The 21,844-nt window shown below is 35.2% G+C and overlaps 2 protein-coding genes and 1 pseudogene across 4 annotated transcripts in view; all 3 read right to left on the minus strand.

Annotated features, from left to right (window-relative positions):
• Window positions 1–841: 841 nt before the first annotated feature.
• LOC110422049 (F-box/LRR-repeat protein At4g14103-like) lies at window positions 842–2,900 on the minus strand. 2 transcript variants are annotated; one of them, XM_021435814.1, is made up of 4 exons: window positions 2,869–2,900; window positions 1,476–2,458; window positions 1,231–1,383; window positions 842–1,154 (listed from the first exon to the last, which is right to left on the minus strand). In XM_021435814.1, exons 2-4 carry the CDS (start codon window positions 2,415–2,417, stop codon window positions 858–860), a joined length of 1,392 nt encoding a protein of 463 aa, XP_021291489.1. In that variant the 5' UTR covers window positions 2,418–2,458; window positions 2,869–2,900; the 3' UTR covers window positions 842–857. The 2 variants fall into 2 exon arrangements, with proteins under 2 accessions (XP_021291489.1, XP_021291488.1); XM_021435813.2 differs by lacking the exon at window positions 2,869–2,900 and adding an exon at window positions 2,720–2,848.
• Window positions 2,901–9,682: 6,782 nt separating this feature from the next.
• On the minus strand, window positions 9,683–12,361 carry ATSIK (Protein kinase superfamily protein). The gene is made up of 4 exons (XM_021435802.2): window positions 12,112–12,361; window positions 11,149–11,406; window positions 10,739–10,861; window positions 9,683–10,592 (listed from the first exon to the last, which is right to left on the minus strand). The coding sequence occupies exons 1-4, from the start codon at window positions 12,193–12,195 to the stop codon at window positions 9,960–9,962; spliced, it is 1,098 nt and encodes a 365-aa protein (XP_021291477.2). The 5' UTR covers window positions 12,196–12,361; the 3' UTR covers window positions 9,683–9,959.
• A 9,168-nt stretch (window positions 12,362–21,529) lies between these two features.
• LOC149526832 (uncharacterized) overlaps window positions 21,530–21,844 on the minus strand; it is a 1,201-nt pseudogene continuing 886 nt past the window's right edge. Inside the window, exons 2-3 of the transcript XR_016351537.1 lie at window positions 21,824–21,844; window positions 21,530–21,652 (exon numbers count right to left, since the gene is read on the minus strand). The exon at window positions 21,824–21,844 is cut by the window's right edge and continues 351 nt beyond it. The product of XR_016351537.1 is annotated as an uncharacterized LOC149526832 (transcript). The remainder of the gene's footprint in view (window positions 21,653–21,823) is intronic.

Here is a 21,844-nt window from a genome sequence, read left to right on the forward strand (position 1 = left end):
AGTGCCACCAGTGAATTGCAACTTGAAAAGTTACAAGGCAACCTAATAGGAATTCTCTCCTCATCTGGCACAGGCTGGTTGAAGCTAACAAGGGACAGATAGACATGAATTGCGATCCTGATTGTGACGATAATTCACAATTAGGTTCCCCCATTGTGAGCATGATGAGTCTTCCTTCAAGTAGCAAGCCTTCCTTTGGAGACTTACCTGAAGGAGAAAGATCTTACAAGCTTGATAACTCAGCGACACATGCTCCACCACAGACCATTGCTGAGGGCGAGGCACAACATAATAGCTGTTTTCGTTCGGTCAGGGCAGAGAGTAGGGACGAAAAATTAAGGTTATAGGGCATTTGGCAATATTTCTCTAGAGGGTGCTTTTTGCCTTTTTAATCATCAAATATGTAGATATACACAAAGCATAATCTTTTGTTTCTTAATTGAAAAAGGGGTGGTGTATATTGAAGAACTCGAAACCAAAAGACACCGGAAACAGAGATACAAATATGGATTCCTTGTTGATTCTTCCCCTCCTTCCTTTTATCTTGTACCCACGGTGCGGAACACAGTACACTGAACTTTATTTTGAAACCTCTCACCTTTATCGAAATGTTCATTAAATAAGAGCGGATTCAATTAGTAGAATGTGAGATACAAAGCTAGAGCTGAGCTTTAAGCGCGAGAGGAAAGGGCTTTGTAACTTAAAATAAAGACTCGTTTAAGACGGCCATTTACCTAGTCGAAAACATAGAAATATTTAAAAGTTGTCACAATTTGCATTAACAAAGTGAAAAGAAAAGAAATAGTTTAAAACCACCAGAAGAGTACCCTCATTCCTCCGACCATGAAGCTAACATTTCAAACAAATTCAATTTTACATTTCTCAGAACCTCTAGGAAACCTTTTAATCATATTCTCATCTAGCTCTTCCTTAACTAGTTCTTTGACTGGATCAAACTTGATACACATCTTCTCCAAGACTTTGCTATTTTCTAATAAATACTTAACCACGTCCACTTCATCTTCAGATCTCCAAAGATTTTTCATCTTAATTTCCTTTAAATGTTGTGATAAACAGTAAGGTGCAAATCTTGGTGAAATCCACCCAAAATTAGCCTCGCGCTCTATCTCATCCTCTTCATCCATGGGATATTCCTGATGAATAGCAAAACCATATATATTAATTCTAGAGATACCATATTAAGCACTTGGCTAATAGATGTCAACATACCTTCTCCAACACAAGGGACTTGAGACTAGGTGAGATTTTTAGGAAATGCGGCAATAACTTCCATCCAAAGCAATAATCAATCCCCAATTGTAGATGCATCAAATGTAGAAATGTGGGGAAATCGTCAGCGTCATTAAAAGTAGAGCTGAGAGTCTTCATGTGCACAACAAACAGCAAAACAGCACCATCAAATATTGGAATGCATAAGAAATGTATAAGATTGTTAATTAGGGCAAAGTACTTACAGCAATAGTGTTTTCACAAAGAGTAAGAGACTTGGCATTTCTAACTCCTTTGAGAACTTCCATCACTCGTAGAGCTCGGTACTCGGATACTAAGTTGTCTCTGATGTAATTAGTATGGCCAATACCCACATGGGCTTCAATTATGGAGGGTATTTCATCTATCACAAAAAAAGCTATGGAGGGATCTTGAATGCTAAGATATTCAAGCTTTGGGGTCTCAATAATGAACTCATTATCCAACTCATCTTTAAAATCATCATAAATCAACTTAATTTTCAACTTTTTCAATGTTGGCATAGAAATTTTGAAAGCAAAATCACAGTCACCACCATACTGAAAATCTCCGCATACAGAGAAATCTTCAAGCACCGGACAGCTACAAAAAAGCTTGTTCAAAAACTCGTCATCCGGACTCGTAACATCAACATGAAGGACTTTCAAACTGGGGAAACATTTGTTTGTTGAGGGAATATCGAAAACGAAGTCGTTTCCCAGATTTAGTGCCACTAGTGAGTCGCAACTTGAAAAGTTATCAGGCAACCTAACTGGAATTCCCTCCTCATTTGATGACAGGAGGAGGAGCTCAAGCTCCTTAACGTTGCAACTCATGGCATAGCGAATCCACTCGTTGACACGAGGTAAATCGCTTTTTAAGTCATAAAATCGGAGACTGAATTTCTCAATATGGTTAGTATGGTGAAGGCGAAGAACGCGGTCCACAAAGTCCATAAAAAAATTACGATCACCAAGGAAATCATCAGCATCGAATTCAAGATTGTCTATATGAGTCCAAAGGTACCTCCATTTACTTGACAATACGCTTGTTTGAACCGCTTCTATTGTTGGAAGATAAGAGAGGATATGACCCAGAACCTTTTCTGGTACTTTGCTGATAACATCTTCTTCTTCTTTCCTCATTGCTTTAAGTGTACCCGCATCCATTGGTCAAGTTAGGGCGCTTGTGACTTACCCTGCAACTGCAACTGCAACAACAACACCCAATAATATAAGGATTTAGGATATGGCAAAGGCCAAATATGCAATATTTCTTCAACTAATTACTGGACAAAGAAAATCAAAGAGAGGCACCCAAACAAGTTAATTGGCAATCAAGAAAATCAAGGGTAGGCAGAAAATACACGACTTCTTGCATCAAAAACATTGCCATCATGCAGTGAAAGCGAAGACCGAAGAAAGTGAAGACTTAAAACATAGAGAAAACCTTAGGAAATGATTTTTCTTACGCTGATCCGTCTTCTTATTGGATGTGACAGAAGAATGCATTAGATTTTGGAAGGAAAGAATCAAAGAAAAGAAGTTCTCCTCAATTTTAAAGGGGTGACTAACGAGGGGAAAACAAATCGGAAATAAGAATAAGAGTAAGATTACTTACAAGTGGATGAAAAAACTCAAAACTCAATTATCACAATCAGAATAAGTGAAAATGTTTCTCTGTTGATAGAAATTAAAAATTTATATATATATATATATATATATATATATAGTTGTTGAAAAGATAGGTCTTTTCATTGAATAATATATAAATAAATAACTGTAATTTTATATCAATGAATAAACATATTTTTTGGGTTTTCGATATAACAAATAGATATAATTTTTAATTATTATATATAATTAAAAGTTAAAAATATTCGTCATCATTAGGAATGAATGATGATAATGTAACGTAGAGATGGTCGGGCGGAGCATGGCAGACCATGAGATTCCTTGTAAATAGTAACCGAAGAGAGTAGAAAGAAAAGATACGGTTTTGGTGAATGATTGCTTGTGGCTTGCATTATCCCCACTAATCGTTCGTGTGTGTATTTGATGCAACGTAACCGAAACCTCAACCGTAACGCTTTATCAATTCATTGCACATAAGCTTAACGGTCACGTTTCATCATTGGATTACACATCAGCGCTAACTTAAAATCTGTTTTAAGGTTGACATTCAATTTTTAATATTCGATTAAACAATATTTAATTAAATATTAGGAAATAATTTAAAAGTGATTTAATTAATTTTAGTATTTTCTTTTCATAAAATATTAGATTGTTGAATATAATTTAATGAGATTTAAGAAATTAAAGATATTTATGGGTTGGATGGAGTTGGGTTTTATTGACACCTCTAAAATTTCATTCAATTTTCTTTTTTGGATTCAAATGTTGATCCCTTTAAATTTATTATTAAATTATAAAAATTATATTAATAGTTTGTATTTTAACTATATTTTAAAATAAAAATTAATTTCTATTAATATAACAATATAACAAAAATATCGGATAAATTACTTCTATTAATATAACAATATCCTGCTTGAGCCATAAATCCTATCCGAAGTCCAGCTTGAGTCAGGCCAGGCTCACAAGTTAGTGAGTTCTCGACCTATGGACTAGTCTATTTAAAACTTTAATGATGACGTATAAGATTACAATCTTTTAATCAATCAAATACAAAGACAAATAAATAAATAATAGAGAAATTAAAAAGTTCAAATATAAAATTTGTGCTATCTAGAATATAGATATTTAATATGTTAGTGTAAGTACTTTTACTTATATTATAAATATTTATGAATTTTTATTCTTTTTATTTGGACATTTTTATCAAATTTTCTATCTAATAATATATTAGATTCATGTTACAAGATATTGATTCAATATTGTTCATCAAATAGACAAGTTATTAATCACCTTTCATGAAAAGTGATTATTAATTCGATAGCCGCATGGATACGGTTACTAAGAATGCCCATAGAATATTGTGATTAACATGTTTTGGCTAGAATCGGTAATGAGATAGGAAGAACAATGAAAATTGATCGCACAACCTCTAGTGCAACTAGAGGAAAGTTTGCTCATTTATGTGTCGAAATTAATCTCAAAAAGCCTTTAGTGCCAAAAATCTTCATTGGAGGTAGATGGCAGAAGGTGGAGTACGAGGGGTTAAGGATGATGTGTTATCACTGTGGGAAGTTTGGGCACTATGAGGAAGGCTGCATAGTTAGACAGAAGGAAAACGAGGGTTATACTGGAAACCAAGCCATAGCTTTGGCAGAATTAGCTGTAACCAGAGAGAAGGACTACGAAACTCATAGGTTTGGCCCTTGGATGGTAGCCAGGAAGAATAACAAACGAACGGGAGGACCACGGGCTAACGCAACAGCTGTTGAGGAACTTCCTAAACCTTCAATAGCCTCAGGCTCGAGATTTGTTGTGCTTGAAGATGAAGATGTTGGGCATGTTGCTGAGGAGTTTACACCAGTGTCAGAAAACAAGGTAGAATTTGATCAGGCGGTGAGTAAACTGAGCAAGACTAAAGGCCCAGCCTGGAATAAAGAGCTTTTCAAGCAAAATTTACAAGTTTCGGCCAATGTCTCAAACAGAGACTCTACACCAGCTTCGATAGCAAAAGGAAAGCAGCAAATTGCTAGAGAACCAAAGACAGTATCGTCAGTATCTTTAGCAATGCCAAAAATGAGAGCATCTAGTGAGAAGATAGTAACTGAATTACCTGAGAATAACAACGCTGACGTTTCACAAGTAATATCCCTAAATCTTCCTAAGCTGTCATCTCATGATCAAGATATTGATGACAAACCTGGAGTAGGGGTGAATGACATGGCGAGAGAAAGGCAACTAATGACGATGGAGGAAAGTGGTTTAGATGATGCCGAGAAGGGGGATGTAACTACTGACATGGATTTGGAGGGTGACAGAACAGAGGTCATTCGTGTAACCTCCTCTTAATAGGTGACTTTGGCCTCTCATGTTTTTTTTAGTCTAATATGCTTTTGCTTACTATATATAATTTTTTATGATAAATATATTATGCTGGAATGTAAGAGGAGCAGCCTCTCGTAGGAGTGTGAGGAATATTCGCAATGTGATAAAGCTTTTCAAGATACACATTTTCTTTCTTTTGGAACCTCGTATTTCTGGTGCTTATGCAGATAAAGTTTGTCGCCGGTTGGGAAAGTTGAACTATTTTCGAGTGGAAGCTGATGGTTATGCAGGAGGAATCTGGGTTTTTTGGGATCCGAAAAATGTTGAAATTGATATTCTGGCTTATTCCGGCCAATTAGTGCACATGATGGTTAATTCTTCAAAAGCAAAATGGTTGCTCACAGCAGTATATGGTAGTCCAGTAGTGGAAGAAAGGAAAAGGTTATGGCTCTCTCTTAATATGGCTAGTGACTTGCACAATCTTCCTTGGATGGTGATAGGAGACTTTAATCAGGTAACTTCACCTGATGAAAAAATAGGAAGGACAGGAGTTAACTTAGCTCATTGTAATCTTACGCTAGATTGTATGAGTTACTGCAATTTATCAGAATTAGAAACTGGGTGTCCCAAATACACATGGTGGAAGAAAAGGCATGGTTATGATTGCACCAGGGTCCGTTTGGATCAAGGATTAGCTAATGAAGAAAGGCGAACAATTTACCCCCATGCTGAAGCTTTTGTTTTGCCAAGAACACATTCTGATCATCATCCAATCCTTGTACGGTGTACAGATTCCCCACTTTTACTACAAGCTAAGAAGAATTTCAGATTTGAAGAAGCATGGATGACCCACCCAAACTTTATTGATTTTCTCAAAACAAAATGGAGATTTGCAGAAAAAGACATGTCTATTACTTTGAAAGGATTAGCTGACAATTTGCAACAATGGAGTTTAGAGACCTTTGGAGATATATATAAAAAGAAAAAGAGGTTACTAGCGCGTCTCAAGGGAATGCAAAAAATACCTGATGCGAAACCCAGCGATTACCTTCAACATTTAGAAATTGCTTTAATTGAGGAGTATAACCTTGCTCTCTATCAGGAAGAGTTGATTTGGCAACAAAAGGTTAGATTGGATTGGCTCAAATATGGAGATAGCAACTCAAAATTTTACCATGCTCTCGTGAAAAGCAAACAAAGGAAGAAGAAGATAGTTGCACTTCGCAGAGAAGATGGATCGTGGTGTACGGATCCTAAAGAGCTAGAGGAGATGGTTGTCAACTATTATCAACATTTATACAAGGATGATGGGCTTCGGGTCTCATTATCTGTATCGCCAAATTGGAGGTTAAATGATGATCAAATTTCAGACTTGGCCAAGGGGTTATCTAGTGAAGAAATTCAACATGCCTTATTTGACATGAACCCAAGGAAAAGTACGGGCTATGATGGTTTTCCAGCGAGCTTTTTTCAGAAGAACTGGCAATATATCAATGCTGATTTGGTTAATTTTGTCCAGATGGCTTATGCTACAGGCTCGGTCCCGCCAGCTTTGAATCATACATTAATTACCCTTATTCCCAAAGTTGAAAGTCCAGAGAAAATCACTCAATTTCGGCCTATTAGCTTGTTTCTGTTCCCCTTAAATTGATTAGTAAAATATTAGTTGATCGGTTAAGACCAATGCTTGAGGGATTAATCGGAAGATCACAAAGTAGCTTCATTCCGGGAAGGCAAGTTGTAGATAATGTGATAGTAGTGCAGGAGGCTATCCATACAATGAGGACCATGAAACGAAAAGGAGTTTTGGCACTTAAAGTGGATCTGGAGAAAGCCTATGATCGAGTTAAGTGGAGTTTTATTCGTGAAGTAATGACAGAAATAGGAATTCCTTCTAATTGGATTTCTCTAGTTATGAACATTGTGCAATCCCCTACTTTTGCCATTATTTGGAATGGGAATTCGTCAACAACTTTCTCTCCATCAAGAGGTATTAGACAAGGAGACCCTCAATCACCCTACCTCTTTGTATTATGCCTAGAAAAGTTATCTCACTTAATTGATCAAGAAGTCGGACAAAGAAATTGGAAGCCATTGTCTTTTACAAGAAGTGGACCCAATATATCACATGTTTGCTTTGCAGATGACCTCATGCTATTTGGAGTGGCAACTTCACAACAAGTTAAAGTGATGTTAAGGACTCTTGATAAATTTTGCCAAGCATCAGGTCAGAAGGTGAATTTAGAAAAATCCTCCATGTTAGTTTCTGCTAATATTGACTCCATTAAGGCGAAAGCTTTGAGCCAGTTAGCTAAAATTCCTTTAGTTAAGGATTTTGGGAAGTACTTAGGAACTCCAATGATTCATGGAAGAGTGTCAAAAGCCACTTATCAGGAGCTATGCAGTAAAATTAAAAAAAGATTGAAGAGCTGGAGCAATCAGTCAATAGTTCAATGGCATCATATGTAATGCAAACTACTCTCATCCCAAATAACGTAGCATTGGAAATTGATAAGCTTAATAGGGATTTTATTTGGGGTCACTTGGGTGGGATGCAGAAGCTCCCTTCACTCAGTTGGGAAATAACTTGTGCTTCAAAGGAACAAGGTGGGCTACAGATTAGGGAGACTAAGAAGTTTAATTTGGCTTTACTAGCTAAGTTAGGGTGGCAGGTATGGAAAAATAAGGACTCATTTTGGGTTGATATATTGAAGAGCAAATATTTAAAAAACCAAGACTTTTATCAGTTAAAGCTAAGAATACAGACTCTTATACTTGGCGCAGCATATTGAAGAGCAGAGAGATTTTGATTAAAGGTCTAGGTATGATCCCAAATAATGGACACTCTACTTTATTTTGGACAGATTCCTGGCTAGCTTGTGGACCTTTATTGAAATTTGCCAATAGAGAAATCTCTATAGTGGAAGCTGCTCTACCTGTGGCAAGTTATTGTGATGAATATGGAAATTGGGACTATCATTCATTACAACACTTACTTCCTGCGTGGATAATGAGGATGATAGCAGCTATATTTGTTGATCCCAGCAGTACTGTAACTGATGAAGGATATTGGACTTTGACAAATAATGGAGTTTTTTCTGTAAAGTCAGGATATAACTGACAAAGTGATGCTTCATTAACGACATCTATACATTGGGAGCCAATTTGGAAGATTGCAAGTCCTAGGAAAGTTAAAGTTTTTCTTTGGAGAGCCTTACATGAATCCTTACCAACAGCAGACTGGCTACTAAAAAGGAATGTGATTTCTTCGAGCTTGTGTTTTAGATGTGGTAATGCTACTGAAAATTTAATACATGCTTTAAGAGACTGCAACTACTCAAGAAATATGTGGCTTAATATGCGACCTGATTTGAACTCTAATACTTTCTTTACTGTGGACTTACAACAATGGATTCAAGAGAATATATCTGTTTCAAGGCTTTGTGATGGAGTTCCATGGGGAGTCATCTTCTCTCATGCAATATGGATGTTGTGGCATTGGAGAAATAAAAATATGTTTGACTGCTCTTTTCATTGGCTAGATAATGCATCACAATATATATGGTGTAAGGCAATTAAGATGACAAAAGTTGGGTTGAACTTAAAAGAAGAAGATAAAAGTTTGAATCTTAAAAATTATAAATTTTTGAAACATTATATTTAATATGTATAGTCCGAAAGATGATACTCGAAATCTACTGTAACTCGTGTCAGATATTAAAAGTATTATTTAAATTCGTCTCATAATTGAATATGAGATACTTAAACCTTATGTTATCGGATTAGATACATGTAGATATCCATATAATAACATTCCATTTACATCTCTATTCAAGAATAATAAGTTTAAATGGAATTGACATCTAATCGGTTAAATGGTTTTAAATTGTGAGTATCTTAACTTTTAAAATTAAACTCTATCATGAACCGCATATGAGAAATGATATTATTATTCATAATTTACCTGTATCCATTTAATACTGTTCAAAACCATTTTAATCAAGTTTAATAGAGAAAAGTATCCGAATACAACGTTTGAGCTGCCATCCCTACTTTTATACTTAAATTTATAAAATAAAATATTATTTTTATTTTATAACAAATAAAAGTGTGAAAAACCTAATACAGTTCGACTTGGTTAAATTATTTCAATTGGACAGAATTTAGTACTTGTGAGCCCAAACCAAAATCGAGCTGAATACGTTGAAAGCACGTTTCGAACCGAAAATTGTGTTTTCAAGTCGGCTTTCCATTTTGGTTTTAATTTTTCAAAACTAAAAGTAAATAATACAGAATTTCAAATTTTCATTTAATAACCTGGAAACCGAGTCGAAAAACCAGTCCTGAACCGAACACGGTTATTTGAGTTGGCTCCTTGTACACGAGTGGAAATTTATCATAGGTGCAGACGAAAGTGATATGCACGGAAAAAAACAAGAAGTTTCACGGTTACCACTAAGGAGTATAGTGTCCTCTCAGAAAAAATCATTAGGATCTCACATCCTGTACATAAGTAAACTCTGATATATGAACATACGTATACACACACAGACACCATAGCATTTTGGATTGGAAGAAAATAATCGATCCATTTTCAGATCAGGCTTGCACTCTTATCTACAAAACAGCATCCTCTTTTTCATCATCTAGAGGAATAGGGGGTGGAAGAACCACATCTTTATCTTCTATATGTTGTGTTGAATTTAAAAGAAGAAAATAAACAAAAAATGAAAAAATGCATATTATAAACAATCAAAATCCTTCCACACTAGCCCTTCTAAGGGCTGCTGATGATGATCTCCGACTTTCTTGCCTTTCAAGTTCCTCTAATGAGAGGGTAGAGGAACAAGCACGTGGTGGAAGAGTCGATGGCAACGCAGATGGTCTTGTAGGAGAAACAGACAGCCGGGCTCCAGATGGTGGGGATGGTGAGAAACTTAACCTGGGTCCAGGAGTGATGATCCCATTAAGACTAGGTGACCTTGACATCTGTTTTCCAGCAATTGCCACTGGCTCTTGCAGAGGAAACCGACAGGAATATTTCATGTCTTGGATAATTTTGAGATGCTCAACTATGGTTCTCATGGTTGGCCTTTCTGATGGGTCCTTCTGGAGACATCTTTGCGCTATGTCAGCCACTGTGCGCGCGGCTTTCATAGGAAAGCGACCTTTGAGCTGAGGATCCATGATGAGTGACAATCGACAATCATCAGCTAGGAATGGTCGGCTCCACTTCACTAGGTTCCTCTCTTCCCTGGGATGTCGGCTGTCCAGGTTCTTCCGGCCCGTGAGCAATTCAAGTAGAACAATTCCAAAACTCCAAACATTGCTCTTTGGAGTTAGCCATCCTCTCTCCAGAGTCTCTACTGAGAGATTTGCAACAGCCTGCGCAGATGGAGAAATAATCAACTTCCAATAACTCAAATAGGAAAATTTTATCTGTCAACTCATCACACAATTATCTGTCTTCTGAAAGCAACAAGAATTATGGATCACCTACTTAGAGACCAATTGGAAAGGCAATGACTTACAGCTGAATTAGTTGAGATCTCTTCTGTCTCCGGAATATGACCAACACACCCATATCCTGAAAGCTTTGCACTGAAATCCTTGTCAATCTGTATGTTGGCCGTTGAAAATTCATTGTACATTGCCTGCATATAACAAGATTCTTTCTGTGATTATGCATGTAGAAAGTTTAGAAAAGTAACTGGGAAAATAAAAGAAAATTTCCAATAGTTACTAACCTACACAAACTAATGTAGAAAGCAGAGGTAAATTGTTTCATAACACCACAAAGGACAAAATAAAACAAAACAGAGCTTATCAAACAGAACTATCATCCCCATTAGGCATGATTAAAGCTCAATCCACAGGGGCACATGATACTATATCATTTAATTTCCTCATCTCAAAACGCAGACATAGAGATTTGAATTACCTGAAATGGCCCTTCCTCATGCAAGAAAGTAAGACCCTGTGCAGAACATAAAGCAATTTTCATCCGGGTATTCCAATCAAGTGGTGGTCCATCTGATCTCCCATACAGAAGCCGATCTAAGCTTCCATGAAACAGCCTCTCGTAGACCAACATTCTTTGTTCTGAACTATCACGTGCATGGTATCCAAGCAATTTACAGAGGTTTGGATGTTGCAATGATGCTAGAGTGTTTACTTCATTTATAAACTCCCTTAAACCCTACAGGTATACAAAAAGAACAGAGTGAGACTGGATAACGATATCCTCAACAATTTCCCAAATTAAAAGCAAACATTTTAGTTTTGCAATGTCTAACCAGCACAATATCCATTACTTGTTTAACTCAATTTATTTTTATCACTGTTGGCAGGCATATGAGATGAGTTAATATAATAAAACTGTATATTTAAGGAAGGCAGGCGTCTTAATTCAGCCAAAGGCAAGGGCCAGTGAATGCTGACTCTTCCTTTCCCCTACCACAGCAAAGATACAGGTGAGTTCACCACCACAAGCATCTTAGTAGAGAATGAGAAAACAATTGAATTTTCTAAATAAGATATTTTATGCTAGATAAGCAATTGACAAACTTTTGAGCTGCAATACTTCCAATAAGTTTGGTCTTATTTCTAGGCTCTTGGTCGTATTCCATGAGAAATATAAAATATAAAAGGACCACCAACAACAAAATCTTTCCCATTAAATCCATCAATATTAAAGGATCACAAAAATAATGCAAACTAATCTAAATTACCAAAAACTTCCTTCTCCTTCTTTACAACTAGAAATCATCTCAGGCTAGCAAAGAAACAATAAGGAGAAGATTGTAAAAAGAAAAGGAAGGAGATTTAATTGGAAAGTATGTGGTTCACAAAACAAAGCGTCCCATAAACTGTAAATTTTTCATTAGTAGAAATTTTATTGTACCTGAGTGGATGGGTGAAGGCGAGTAACAGTAGCTTCAAACTTCTTTGAACTTGATGTATCATCTCCGAAGGAAGCCTTATACATAACAGAAGACAGACCCTCAGATGTGCATCGATCAGAAGAGAAATGATGGCAAGCAGCTGCGATTTCTTCATAAGCAAAGTTTCTGAGTGTTCCAGAAGGAGGTAAGGGCAATGGTCCAGAAGCAAAGAGAGGGCCACTGGCATTCCTGTTTTAAAGCTTCCCACTGTCTTCAGCACAGTACCATGGGGAGATGGAAGTGGAAGAGGCTGTGGAGTTGATGACCTTTGTTCCTTCACTAACACAGCACGACTCTTCGTTCCTCCTGTTCTTCAAATTCAAGTGATGCAAGCGCATCTTGCTCAGCAGCATCAAGACTTGACGGAGCAGATAATGCACGTGTCCTATTGCTGGTTGACTTGTTATTAGGTTGAATTGGTTTTACTCTGGTTCTAAAACTTGGGGGTGCGGATTGCAGTGATCGGGTCTGAACTTGGGGCTCAGGCAGTGTGGTGGGCATGTACTTCTTATGGGCAAAGCGATTTACAAAAACTGACTGCTCAGACTTTTTCTTCTTACTTTTCAAGACTGTAAAACACCCCATCTTATATACAAATCTCCTAAACTGTATTTAGGTCTTTTATGTTTCTGCCAAAATAAAAATAAGAAAGCACACACAAATCAAGTTTTGATTTAATAAGAATTGGAACAAAATCAATGCCAACACATACACATAAAAAATCCATGACAAAGTGTGTCAGGAGGACAAAAAGGGATTGGAGTAACCCATTGTCTTATCATATCAGACGAACAATGCATATACACCAACAAAATTAATTGAAAAAAAAGACCAGTGCCTAAACTACAACATTTGAGCCATCAAGCATCTCTTTATGATAAAATCTAGGGCTTCATTCTTTGAACCTGTTACACAGAGTAGTTGTTATAAAATCACATGTAAGAAAACATGTCCAAATAGATATCTACACAAACATTGCACTGTAATTTACATCAAGTCCACATCAAACCAACCCCCCTCCCCCACCATCTTCAATTCAATAATAACTGCATAGATTCTATGGATAAGGCATATGCCAAACTAGTAGCATGTTGCTCGACCAAAGCTGTTCCGATTTCAAATCTTTTACGGCCAATTAGTACAATAAACGACTACATGGATGACTTGTGACACATTACCTCACTAATTTGCCAAGGCAGCAAGCTCCATAAACTCTAAAATAATTTAGTGAACAAGGTGACAACCAGGTATAAACTTTCAACTGCAAATTTACCAACTAAATCATTGACATGGCTCAATAAATAAAGAAAAAGAGAAATAACGTCAAGGACATGGCTTAATGCAATTTAAACCGCTAAAGAATTACAGGGGAATTTTTTAAGAAACTAAAAAAACATCCACTGCTCCGCCAACCATTTTCATGGCACAAATCACTACGTATACAAATGGGCAGTATTAAATTGCAACAACAAAAATTGCAAAGGCTTTGATACTTTCTTCCCCCCCCCTCTCCACCCAGCCCCACACATGCCGATATATATGTATAGAAAAGCAGCATCTGAGCAGCAGCTTGGTAGAAATATCAATCCCAGATCCAAAATAATCCAAACGAGTGAAAGAAAAAATAAATTTCCGCATCCACCAAACAGCTATTGGAATTTTCCCTATCTGTATGATTAATATAAAGCAGAGCATGCCCATTTAAACAATAATGAAATCAAATCAGGCAACAAAAGCAAACAACACAGCTTTCGGACAAACCCACCCAAAAATCGCTAGTTTTTCAATGATTTCTTGCAGAAACAACATAAGGCAAAAAAAAAAAAAGAGTGAGAATGAAACCTTATGAAAGCAGGTCATGCAAGCCAAACTTGAGATATATTGAGGTGCAAAAATGGTGAAAGCTGAAATGATTCCTGCTGTTCTGTTTAGATGAGGAAAACACCTTTGCAAGTCAAAGAAAGCTATTGGGAAAAGCTGTTAAGAGTAGGAGATTATTGAGAGAGAGAGAAAGACAGAAAGAAAAGTAGGCAAAAGATGAGAAGAATATTATTACTATTATTATTAGAATGAAAATAAAAAATTGAAGAGAGAGAAAGAGAGTCTCAAGGAGAAATGGAGCCCATTGAGCAGTGGTCAAACCAACCAGAACCCGGATTTAATTAACAATTAAAACTTATCATTATTATTATCTCTCTACAACAGAAATGTGCTCCCCATTTCTTCCACTTTGACACTTTTGCCCCTCCACTCACTTTTATATAGTATTCTTTTTCTTCTTAATCTTTTTCAGAATTTTTTTTTATTAATTTAAGGAGGGTCTCAAAGTGCCCCCTACGGTTGGCTTATTGAAAAGAAAAATGTTCATTTGTAAAGTTATTTATTTATATCATTTTATAAGTAATTGCATTGAACTTGAATAATACCAAAGTACACAAAATATAATTATTTTTTACAATATTGAAATTGTAAAAAGGAAATATAAAATAAATGTAGAAATACGAGTGTACAGGGGGATTTGTGGCATGAATGGAAAATTTGGAAAGATGCGTGAGTAAAAGGGTAGATTAGGTGTGCACCTCGATTTTCAACGAAGAGCGCCTGGATTGAAGTGACAGGCCAGTCAAAGTTTTGAAAATTAGTTTTTTTTTAAAAGCATGTTTCCGGTGCGGTCAAAGTGACCTATCAAGATAGGCATTTGACTATCACTAGTGACCGTCCGATTCTTTCCCGGTTGGAAGATCCTCGGTCAGGATCTGTTCTTTCAAAAGTTTGATGGGACCCACCGACATCAACAATTTTGTCCTTTGCCTAATTTGGTGGTGGACACGCTCCTGCTCGCGTGGGCGATTTCCCGTAACCGGAAGGGGGAAAGAAAGAGAAAAAAATGTGGGTCCATATGGGCCTACATTGGCTAACCTTTTCACTGTTTAATGAGTGCTGCGATCCGGCGTCGGTTTAATGCTCGTTTAATGCAGATTTTATGTTGGGCCCAAACCAGAATCAGGCTGGGCTCATGCTCTCGAGTTCTTGGATTTGAAATTTTGAAAATCAAATCACAAAGAAATCAAGTCATATTCAGCATTTAAGGAATATTGCAGTTTGTTTTATTTCCCTTTTATCAAGGTAAAAATTCAAAGTCATCCCCACGTGAAGAGGTCAAATCCCTGATCTTTCAAATGGCAGGCTATGGCCCCTTAGAAATATAGAATAAAAGTTTCGAATTGTAAGTGAAATGGGAAATTTAAACTCTCTTTATTGGCGATTTGAGAGATATATACATCTATTGTCAAATATATAAATGGAATAAGAGATGTAACTAAATTTACTGTTTTCTTTAGGATGATAAATTAAATTTACAAGTTTTTAGAACGGATATAATTTTAACACTTTACTTATACTAATTGTTTATTTTTTTATCATTTTTAAATCAAATTAAGAGTAGAGTATATATATGGAAAATTAAAAATTATAACATTTGCGCCTTTTGTGTTTTACCTAAAAATCATTTTTTTCATGAGTTAATGAGTACTATTAAGAAAAGAAAATAATTAGTACTAATCAACTGTCCAATCCTTTCCATTTACTTTTTGCAAATGATTCCTTGTAATTTTTGAAGGCCAAACTTAGTAACTATCAAGTGATTCCTAAGATGCCAAAGGAGTATTGCTTACCTTCTAACCAAATGATTAATCTTCAAAAATCAAGCATCATATTCAACTCAAATGTTCCCATATTGGAAAGGCGTGAAGGTCGACTTCCTTCTTCCAAGTGATTTCATTTGTCTTTAAGCCTTTTCATTTCACCAAGTACTTTTGTCTTTGTCGTCAATTGAATATTGTTGTTCTCTTTGCAAGAATCTCCTTTACTTGAAGTTGCGATGGTGGCTTGATGCTGATGGCGGCTTTTGTGGCTCGACTTTTACTTGTATCTACTAGATTTGCATAAAACGACTTCAAATTACTAATGTGAAACATTGGATGCACCTTCCTCCATTCAGGTGAATCAATCTTGTAAAAGGTCTTCCTTACTTTAGCCGTAATTAGTATTGGACCTTCATACTTCCATATTAGTCATTGATCTTTTTTTCTTAAGAATCTAACTTGATCGGGCACCAATTTCACTAGCACAAGGTCCTTTACTTTAAAATGTTACTCTCTTCAACCTTTGTCTGCCCATTTTTTCATGCGATTGGAGGCTTTGATGTGATCTTAGTGTTTGTCTTCACTCTTTAGTACAGTTAAAAGCTCAAGGGCTCTTCTCGCTATAAGATTCCATCGAGATGTGAGGAAGTCTAGGTTATTGCCCAATGACAACTTTGAAATGGGTTTTGTTTGTGACAGAGCTTTTCTAAAAATTAAAACATAATTGAGCTACATTTAATAAGTTAAGTCAATTCTTCTATTCTGTCTGTACAAAGTGTTGCACATATTCTTTTAGCAGTCCATTAAAGCATTTTGTTTGACCATCTATCAGTGGATGATAATTAGAAAAGATGTTGAGTTCTGACCTTAATAACCTAAAAAGCTTTCTCTAAAAAAAATAAGTAAACCTTAGATCTCTATCACTGATAATGCTCTTAAGAACGCCTTAAAATTTTACTACATGTTTGAAAACCGAATAAATTGTTTCTTCTGCAAAGCCAAACTTTTGTATCAGAATAAATGTATCATGTTTTGAAAAATAGTCTACCACCACCAGAATTGCTATCATATGTCTCAACTTTAGAGAGCCTTAATATGAAGTCAAGAGAAATCCTTTCCCGCGGTATGGTCAGTACTGGTAGAAGTTCAGGCATTCCTACCAGCTTCTGTCTCTCCATTTTGTCCTGTTGGCAAATAAGACATGTCTTGGTGTAACCCATCACATCCTTTCACATATGAGGCCAATAGTAACCTTGTTTTAGTAATGTCACAATGCGCTGTCACTCTAAATGTCCTACCCATTGAGTGTCATGACACTCCGGCATCAACTTCTGTCTTAACTCTCTAGCTCTCAGAACAAATATCTGTGGTTCTTTTGTTAATAGGAGTCCATTTTTTGTCCAAAAATACTTGGACTTTTGCTTAAGGATCTAGTTTCAAGTTCTTTTTAATAAAGTTACGGATGTCCATAGTTACTCTACTTATTGTGATTAGATTTATCACTCCGAGAGCTGCGAATTCAACCTTTCTGTTAAAGGGTCCGTCAATTGGTTAGCTTTTTCAAACTTATGCTCAAAGTAAAAATCAAATTTGACTAAGACCTCTAGCCATCTCACTTGTTTAGCTATGAGTTTCAGTTATGTCAGTACATCATCGGCATGAATTGTTTTGACTCGAATTTCCTTCTTATCATGATTAGGGCATAGCTGATTACTCTCCAAGGTCCCATTAATGGCACCCAAGCATCTCCATATTTTTACATAACTAGACAGTGAGGCATCGATGGAGCCCTCCATGTTACTTCCACACTTATGAGTTTTCTAAGCCCAGAGACTCATTGCTCCTTAGTCTTGCTTTTTAGCAATTCACTCTCACAAAACTCTTTGATGGAAGTACTTTTTGGATGAAATGGTTTTCTGAATCATTTGACTTTACATTCAAAGTGGCTTGTTATCAAAATAGACAAAAGTTATACGCATCTCACAAATTGCCTTTTTTCCTTTTGACGACAGTAATTTAGTAACTTGAAAGTTTATGTTAGAATCGATGGCGAGGGATTAGCCTTGTTAATGAATTGCTCAAAGAAATCTATGATAGCCACCTCTATATGCCCTAAAACTTCAAGGAAGATGACCAACCCATGTATTGCTAATGCCATCATAAGTTGACCTTACTCAGTGTATCGATGGTTCATGATGTAGTTACCCAAAAAACTCTATGTGATGCATTCATTGTTTCCTTTTTTTAATTTATTTTGATCGACATCCTTAGAAGTTATACTCATCATTCTAACTAGCTTTCGTCTATGACCGATCTTTTGTCTTATCTAATATATCTTATCTGGATTGTCAATATATATCTGGAGCGGAGTTGAGTATTCTTCGATCGTCAGCACCATGTTTACCTCATTAAATACAAAACATCTATATGATGGATCTCAGAATTGCATGATAGCCTTCAACAACTTATCATCAACTTGCGCCTTAAAGAATCAAGCTATGTGGTCATATTTCTTATCAAAGCTTCCTCAAGTTGTGGCCTCCATAGTTCCCATAAGCTGAGCAAGTCGGTTAAATCATTCTGTTTAAGATGAAGGTGAACTTTCTCGGGTATAGTCGATATGTGCCCTTTGGTCAAGCAGGTGAACTTTCTCAGGTATAGTCAATATGTGCCTTTTGGTCAAACAATCCCCTTCACCTTGTTAAGCCTGTCTCATTTGCAATTTCCCTTCGTAGTCATTTTTGTATTTGTTGAGTGGGCCCGCTGAAGATGACGCCCTGAATGTCATTAGTATTTCTTTGGTTAATAGATGTTGTGCTATTAATATCTTTCTTACATGCAATTGTGATGGATGCAAATGCATGCACGTAAAAAATAACGATAACAAAAATAAACTCAAGTTAGTGTGGTGTAAAAAAAAACTTTAAAAGGTAAAATAATTCAAATTTAAAGAATGACATGAGACATGCTAATTAATATCATGGTTACTTATTACATCGCTAGACATTATCTATTTAACGACACTTTTATTATTTTGTGGTGGGGAATTTAGAATAAAAGGTGCGAAAAGATCCCTTCATGTGTTCCTAATCAAAGGGTATATTCTCACAGGTAAGGCTTTATCTAGGAAGGGCTGCTCATAGCATTCTATATACTTGGTTTGGGTTTAAACTGAGCTAAAGATTCTCAAATTGTTCTTCACTGTCGTCTACTCAAACTAGTAACGCATCTCGATCCTCACCCATTACAAGTTTCAAACGGATTATGTTCAATCTAAGTGGGAGTCTTAGCTAGCCCATGTGAAGATTATCATTTCACAAGAACGTAGCTATTAAACTCTCTCTTAACAAAGAACATAGCCTGAGTCGAAAGCTCATGCATGAATGCAAGATGTGTCGTGTGTGTGAAGGAATATACCAACCTTAGATCGATAATCTCACATCCTTCTATTCTAAATTCTTGTGATTATTAAAAGTAATAAATAAATAAATAACCATGAAACAATAAATGCACTAAACAATAATGTGCAAGATTTATACTAGAGGTTAAAGGAAATACTAAATTATTTAAAGTTTAAGATAACTTATGATTAATTAATGACTTGACTCTCTACGTCTCTAATGGAATCGCCAAGTTGTTGTAACATGAGGGTCCGGGAGCTCGACCGCTAGATGTAAAAATTGTTGAGAGTCGCCACCAATCTTTTTTATCTAAGTGCGATTGGTTACTTATCAAATTTGTTCCATTCAAGGAGATCTTAAATTGATTTTATTATGTTTTACGAGTACACATGATGCAGTTATGAAATGATGTCATGACTTACCAATTTTAAATAACGAGAAGTGAGCCCCTTGTATCAAAAAATTATTCATAAACCATCTCAATATTTTGGTAAAGTCTCGAAGTTTTCCTCACCAGAGATATCCCCGAAAGAACTCATCTCTACAAGTCTTTTGAGAAAATTCCATCATCCGAGTTTTCATCCTATTAACAAAATAAACGTGTCGTATGCTATGCCAAAATAAAATTATGAATGATGTCACACGAGCACATTTATGAATATAATTGTTCATTACATTTTATACAATAATATATTTAATGGTTTAATGTAATTTACTACTTTATTTATTTTTATTATATATCTTTTGAAGGAAATGTTATATTTAAATCGATAAGTTTTAATTTATTTTATGGGTTATTATTATTTTATTTATCCAACTATTTTTTATTGAATAGACAACTAATCTTTTATTTGCAATAATTGTTTGAATTAATTAATAAGTATTTCAATTTTAATTTAAGATAGAATATTTTATGAATTTATTTCTTTATGAATTTTAAAATAACTGCTTGAATTAACGAAATATTAAAATATAAAATTAAGATTTATCTGGATACTTCGAAGAAAACCTTAATTGAATTCCATTCATAAGTAAGTCATCCCGAAAATAGCAACTCTTTACCTTTCTGGATGAAATTCCGTCATCGAAATTAATCCAAAACAACCATTATATTTTTTATATTATATCATATTTTATTTTTTTCATTTTTTATATATACCTATATAAATAAATTGGTATAACTAAATATTTCATTTCTATTACCTACATAACTTATATTCTTATTTATGATAAAATATATTTTATTTTCCCCATATTTTCTTTTATTTATAAAAGCCTATTTCCTTATAACTAGGTTTTTTTTATTTTCCTATTAAAATTTTTTACTGAATATTTAATTACTTTTTATATTTTACATTAACTAAATCCATCACTATAAATATATTTATTATTTAGACACTTATTTTACTTCCTATATATATATACACACTTTACTTACATAAGCCTATTTTATATAACTAGATATGCATCTAATTTTGTATTCTTTTATAGTTAAACATATTTAAATCATTTTTATTATTATTGTCACCATTTTTATTTTTCTTTTATATTTCTACTCTAAAACCACAAGTAAATTTTCATAATATTTTTTCATCCTACTTAAATTAATCATCTCTTTCAAAAAACAAATTTTAACTAAATAAATGGGTAAGCCCCAACAAACTCAGACCCAATCAAACAAAAAATAGGACTTTACCTGATTTGTGCTCTGACTAGCCCAAGAGCACCGTGGTTGTCAAGAGTGATAGCAACTCACCAAAGCCCAACAAGCTTTCCTTCTCGTTAGCAAAACATGCCGTTGGATGACGAAGGAATAGTCTGAAACGGCGTCTTTTTGGGCTGCTTTGGCTGCCGAATTGACCGCACCCAAAACAATGCTGTTTTATTTGTTCAGCTTTTAAGTATACAAATCTATTTTTGGCTATGATTTTTAGTTTTCGTGATTTCTGATCTGATTGTCTGGTTGTGGTATTTCTTTTTTTGATTGTGGTATTTGTATGCGGTTAATAGTCAAATAGTGATTTCTAGGATTTTTCATCAATTGGATGCTCTGTTTTTGGAGAATTTTATCTAGGGTTTTGATTTGGGAAAAAGGCAGCTTTATAGTTACCCCTCATATAGCCATTTGTTACCCCAGCATTGTGAAACCATTGCCAGACGTCCTTGACTGGGTGTAAACGCACCTTGTTGTGCTGGTATGGCATTTGTTGCTTTCTTGCCCTTTGTTTTTTTTTTTTTCTTCTTGTTTTTAGAACATTTTTTAGTTTATTTGGTTTTGATCCTGATTTTATTAAGCTTAATTATATTTACTTAGTTTGATCTGAAATTTTAATCTACTTATCTCTGACATTGAGCCTAGTGTCTGAGCCCAATAACCTTTCAGTGCAGTCCCACGCAAAGTTCACATTCATTAAAGGCTTGGGAAGCCCAATTCCAATTTTGGGTTTAATATCAATCTATAAATAAAAAAATACAAATAAAATAAAATGAAAAATAACATCCAGTGAAAAATAAAATCAAATTATGATAATAATAATCAGATTTAAAATAGATAAACAATAATATTAAAATTAAGAAATTAAAAATAATGTCTAGAAAGGGTAATGATTTGTCTATAATTTTCATACAATCTCAAACCATTGCTCTTT

The sequence above is a fragment of the Theobroma umbraticum genome, unplaced genomic scaffold, assembly GCF_002168275.2.
Source record: "Theobroma umbraticum cultivar Fairchild unplaced genomic scaffold, ASM216827v3 scaffold_130.0, whole genome shotgun sequence".
NCBI lineage: Eukaryota > Viridiplantae > Streptophyta > Magnoliopsida > Malvales > Malvaceae > Theobroma > Theobroma umbraticum.